Source organism: Ranitomeya imitator, chromosome 8, assembly GCF_032444005.1.
Source record: "Ranitomeya imitator isolate aRanImi1 chromosome 8, aRanImi1.pri, whole genome shotgun sequence".
Lineage (NCBI taxonomy): Eukaryota > Metazoa > Chordata > Amphibia > Anura > Dendrobatidae > Ranitomeya > Ranitomeya imitator.
In genome coordinates this window covers 189033191-189039190 of record NC_091289.1, presented here as the reverse complement: position 1 = coordinate 189039190, position 6000 = coordinate 189033191, and the positions used below count along the sequence as shown (strand labels likewise).

At 40.8% G+C, this 6000-nt stretch overlaps 1 protein-coding gene across 6 annotated transcripts in view; it reads right to left on the bottom strand.

The window, feature by feature from the left end:
- Positions 1-705: 705 nt before the first annotated feature.
- The window catches only part of DNAJC6 (DnaJ heat shock protein family (Hsp40) member C6), a 69229-nt gene continuing 63934 nt past the window's right edge, over positions 706-6000 (bottom strand). For 3 of the 6 annotated variants that reach the window (XR_011315103.1, XR_011315104.1, XR_011315102.1), the window contains 2 exons: positions 2603-3122; positions 728-1293 (listed from right to left, as the gene is read on the bottom strand). Coding sequence is in view for 3 of the 6 variants with exons in the window: in XM_069738205.1 (XP_069594306.1) it covers positions 3021-3122 (102 nt within the window). In the remaining 3 variants the exon portion in view is untranslated. Of the gene's footprint in view, positions 3123-6000 lie in introns of all 6 variants that reach the window. The other 3 variants (XM_069738205.1, XM_069738204.1, XM_069738203.1) reach the window with 1 other exon arrangement.

Genomic DNA, 6000 nt, shown 5'->3' with positions numbered 1-6000 from the left:
ATGACCCTTGACTCCTGCTCTATTGCGAGAGGAGCCGAGTTTCATGCTACTGTAGTTCGATCCTCTCGAATAACAGAATCGGAGTACAGCTGCGGAGGAGACAGAGTAAATAATTTCTCCATCTCCTCTGCTGCCGGTGCTGGCGTATATCGCACTGCACTCGGGTGATATCCGAGTGCTGTGTGATGTTTCACTCGCACCCATAGACTTGTTATACGGTAGTGTGACTCCGGCCTATACCTATTGCTTTTACATAGTACTGTTGATAAAATACCTCCATCCATCTGGAAGTTAAAGACTATAATGCATGAGCTAATCTGCCCAAACATTCTGATCCTGAGTGCCGATTAAAGTGATCGTTCAGTACAAGAATTTTATACATGTGCATAAATGTTGATGTTACTTTCGTCTTTGACTGTACGTTGTTGCAATAATTGCATGTATTAGATGCCCTGTTCTTTTACAGTAGATCTCATCAGCCCTCCTTATGTCTGCACTTTCCATTTTTGATTCAGGATTTGCATGTGTCTTTTTAGCAGAAACAGGCTCGTAACCTAAGACAATGAGATGAACTAGGAGTCGCCAAGCATAGCTGCGTGGATCCATGGATAATGCATCTGCTGATAACACGAATGGAAATAACAGGTAAGCTTTGCATCTACTTTAACCATTGGAAAAAAAAATTACCACCAAACGATCCACATCGTAATAATACGAAAAGCTCTTTCATAAGAAAAAAATGCATGTTTAATCGCTTTAAACCACAAACAAGCATGAAAATAAATCTTTTGAAAAATGTTAAACAGTTATGTCGCTATCTTTTTTTTTTTTTGAGATGACAAAACCATTTTTTAGTTAGGAGTTGAAATTGAAACTTTATTACACAATGCTAAAGCTATGAGACCGGGCAACGAGTCTAAGCTGAGTGAAAATTAAAGTACTATGACAAGTCACTCTATCACTGGCTCTCAGAACACACAAGAATATCTACAAACATAAATAATGAACCGGTCATTAACAAATGAAAGGAGAAGAATTCACATTCCAGGTAAAGAAGACAAGCAAATGTTTGTTCAGAAGCTCAATACAGTCTACAGACCGTATAATCATTAATTGTGGTTTTAACTTCATTGTATTTTTTTGGGGGGTGTATTTTTTTACAACTTTCAGTTTTGCATAAAAAGTGGAACCCAACATCTTGACAATATTACATAGAATAATAAAAAAAACTGGAAAAAATAATTACAGTATGGAGACATAAAAAACAAGTCCACCTGTATCGATAAAATCACACTGAAAAAACCTTGAGATGTCCTTCTCTACAGATTGGAAAAAGAAATTGTATTCAACTTGGGTAAGAATCAACATGGCCCCATTATAGTTCCCGCAATGATTGTCACCAAGCTTCGCTCCTGGACAAACAAGACGTCCTAGATGTGCACTGAAATATCACTATCACCCACTCGCCTATTAAAGGGGTCATCCAAGACTATAACATTTTTTCACTATGCACTGAAGAACTAACAGGCAGGTAATTGTTACCTACCTGCCTGTTGTGCCTTCTGCTGACGCCATGTCGACAAAGCTGCAGATTCTCATCCATTCTGTTCTGTTGAGGCGGAATGACTGCTTACATCATGCTGATAGACAGGCGGCTCCCCATTGCCTAACTGTTGGAAGCCGGCTGTCAATCAGCATGACGCCATCAGTCATCCCTGTCAACAGAGCAGCCTGGAAGAAGAAGAGCTGCTCTGTTGATGTGGAGCAGGGAGGTAGTTGCCTCTGTTAGCAACTACCTGCCTGATAGTTTTTTTTGGTCCATAGTAAAAAAAAAAAAATGGTCCAGGATGACGTCTTTAAATTGCAACTAGGCAGTTGCGGACAGCAGGAAGAGACAAGCAGAATGATATATAGTATGGAGGAAAAAATCAGTACACAGCTGGTTGTACACAAATGTGAAACACATACCATACTCTGGTTGGAATTTCCAGCCCAACGCCGGGATTCCTGACCTATGCTAATGATATATATATTGCAATATGGGCAAGGTGCGTGTTTCACAATTTCATGAGACCGGTCTATCTTGCTTTTTTTATTTAAATCTTTACTAAATTTGAGTTTAGAAGTCCAGAAAGCAGTCTAACTTATTATAAGCTCATAGCTTATTATAACTCATAAGCTCAGGACCAGCTGCGGAATTTAAGTGAATAAAATAAAAGTTATTCTGAAGCTTTTCCTACAGAGCCAAACATTAATCCGCACAGCTCCACCTGCCATATGTTGGACACCGTGTTAAATGTGACAGGTTTCCTCTGAGGATAATGATATAGTAATCCCTACTCGAGCTGTAATTGCGGCCTTTACGAGTTATCAAGTGAGAATAAATTATCAGATATAACTTTATAATGGTTTAATATAATATTTAAAAATGCTATAGAAGAGCATGACTGAAGGACTTGTATTTGCTTGTGATTTTTGACATTTTGGTGGTCTTCACAGAGGTGTATATCTTGTAGTTTATGTGTAGTAATGCAAATCACAACATTGCTGTTTTCTTAAAAACAGAGGTGGCATTAGGTGAAGTGAAGTGAGTTCAACATACATTTTCTTCCTCCAGAAACCTGTAAAATATGTTATTCCTTTGTGTTTGGGCAGGGTATAGGGGAATCCGTATTCATAAAAAAAAATAATACAGGCACATACCACGGACAAGAGCTGTCACTTGTGTTTAAGTTAACGCTTTCAACTCCAGAGGATTTTAATTGAAATCCACTTTATAAATAATTCAATAAATTATCAAAATAAATAAAACACTAAGGAGAGGAACTTAAGACAGCGATATTTACTGCTACACGTTGAGTGCAAATGTTTGTTCTCAAAAGGATATCCATGTCAACAACATTCGCCCTAACACACGAGATAAATGGAAATATTGAGGTTTGTAGAGAAAACCAGGGAAGGTCCGTCACTTTCGTGGATGGATGTTATACTGCACAGAAGATAAGGGGGAGATATGTAGATTAGTATAACGCTTTCTGTCCTTGATTCTCAAATTCTGACCAGGCGTCATTCAGCTCCATAAAGATCATCTTTGCATATTGCTCGTAGGGCTGCCCAGTGGCCTGTGAAATAAACACAAAGGCATTAAAGGGAAACTCCTGCAGACACGTTTATGCATAGGCAGATGTGAACCAAACCTTTACATAGCTACAGTGTTAAAAATATTCTTCCCTTGTTCTTTATGTAACTTGCTGATTAGATTAGACAAACTGTTTGGCCTTTGGACTGCAGACGTTGCTATCTGCATGCAGCACTGCTGAAAACTACATGCCCCATGATGCTGTGAAGAAGGTCACAAAGGGACAAAGATATCACAATGCAGATACATATCTCGAATGCAGAAAAATGTAACTCAACACCTAATGATACATATTCAATGGCTTTTGTTGTGTTATGGGTTAAGACTTAAAGGGGTTGTCTGGTCACAACACTTCTGAAAGGTCAACAATATCAGATCTGAGCTGTTATTTGTTCTGGTGTCAGCCAGATATGAACACTTTTAGGGTACCGTCACACTAAAGCAGAGCGGTGACGTCACCGCTGTACTTTACGGCTGGCCGGCGCTCACCAGTCACCGGGAATGTAAGTATGTAGTGTTTTTTTTTTTTTTTTTACATTTACACTGGTAACCAGGGTAAATATCGGGTTACTAAGCTCAGCCCTGCGCTTAGTAACCCGATGTTTACCCTGGTTACCAGTGAAGACATCGCTGAATCGGCGTCACACACGCCGATTCAGCGATGTCAGCGGGAGATCCAGCGACGAAATAAAGTTTCAAACGATCTGCTACGACGTACGATTCTCAGCGGGGTCCCTGATCGCAGTAGCGTGTCAGACACAGCGAGATCGTAAGGATATCGCTGGAACGTCACGGATCGTGCCGTCCTAGCGACCAAAGCGCCACTGTGTGACGGTACCCTTAGCCCCATTCATTAACACTGGCGCTGTCATGACACAACTGTCGGGTGATCAGGTTCCAGGGGCTCCTTCCCTGTCCCTAACACTAGGGGGAGCCCTAGCACACCCTATTCCCAGGGATACTTCTGAAGGTGAAGATGCTGGGGCCTCTAACCTTGCCTTATCTCCTGAGTCAGCCCTCCGTCTGTTCTCTTCCCTCACCCAGGGAAGAGGGGGCGCTACTGTGCACCGTAGTACACCAACCCGACAAACAAGGCAACCAAAACAAGGCTTAACAGAAAGCTCCAGGCATACAAAATATTCACTCACATATAACAGAGGAATGCACCGGGGCATGGAGGTAGGGGAATAAATCAAAATAGAGAAGGATAAGGAATTACCACACAAACAAACCAAGCAACAGTCACTGATGACTCCTCCAACTCTCCTTTTCAGAAGAACTCTTCTCCCTCCGTTAGCCTTGCAGCAAATGTTTGCTCTGACAAGGATTTGTAACAGAGCCCAGATTATAAGGGGGTAAGGAGTGGCTTATCGAGCACAGCTGTGCTAGAGCACATTTAAAATGAAGGAGAAGTGTTTTTCCTCAGCGCTGGAGTAGGAGTAATCAGATGCTGCGGTCTTCTGGCTCCTCACTGTCCCGGTATCTCCGTGACAGGCGCTATGCACCCCAGTCTAAGTGAAGACACCCCTGGAATAACTTGCACCTAATTAAAAGGCACTCTCCTCTTAATCAATTAGATGCATCTTACAACTGCCATGCATCTTTGCCAGAAATGTTACTCCAGTAAGAGACTAGAGTACAATTCTGGTGTAATTTATACACTAAAGTGGTGTAATTTTTTTTTATGTATTTGCTGAGCAGGCTTTGTCATGCCATGACTTACCCAAGCTTTGCCCACTTGGGCACAGCTGGCCGAGACGGGAGTAACTATGTCAAAAGTCGCAAAATATTTGTTCTGCAAACATTTTTCGACATTTCAAGATGTGTTAGAAAACTGTCAAAATAACTTGATGAATTAGGCCCTTTGAATTACAAAGCGCAGCTCCATTTAAGGTGAAACAGAAGCTGCCAGGTACTGCAGAACAGCTACGAACAGAAAGAATACCGCAATACCTGGCGCTGACACATTGAAAGGCGCTGCACAGTGCAGCTGTGTTAAAACCATCCTTTTCTGTCTGCCAAAGGAACAAATAACAGCTAATAGTGGGGGTGCGATGTCATTGTGTCGGACCCCCACTAATCTGAAATTGATGACCTATAGTTGGTGTATATGGTCGTGCGAGAGAAATAAGGACTTGGCATTTTGAATTTTAGTATATTCGATCCTTTATCCCTATGGAGGATAAGTTAGTGCCAGAAGGGTTTGGCAGCTGCTTGTCTACCCCTGTAAATGTTCATTAGACAGCAGTTGTTATACTATGAGGACTTTAAAAATGACATATTGAATTCCTGGGACCATGCACCAGAGCAGATGTAGCTTTGTTACTATAGATGCAGATTTTCAACACAAACGCTATTGATGGCCGTATCCAATTACACTGATTCATTGAGTGCTGGGAAGTTTCCCCATGTGCCCTCTCACCGTCTGCTGGCCTTGTTTAACAGCACACCATTGCAGAGATACAAATCTAGCCCGCACAGAGCTCCATCAAAGGAAAAATAATAAAGTTACAGAAGTTAGAATATAGCGACACAGATCCAATTATTCTTTTAAACGGTTCTGAATTTTTTTAAAGAATTAAAATATTTGCTTATGTCAGTTTGTTTGTTATCGCCGTATTTGTACTAATCTGGAGAATCATGTTGCCAGATCCTTTTTATTGTACAATGAACGCCGTAAAAATATAACAAAAAATGAAGGAATTATTTTTTCACCATCTCTCCCCACTAAGAATTTGTTTAGTGCTTTCCAGTATATTGTATGGTCAACTGAATGGTGGAAAGATATATAGCTTTGTACTGTGTTAGTCAGTAGATAGTAGACTCTCAATTCCAAATATTTTTCAAGTGAATGGTGTAAT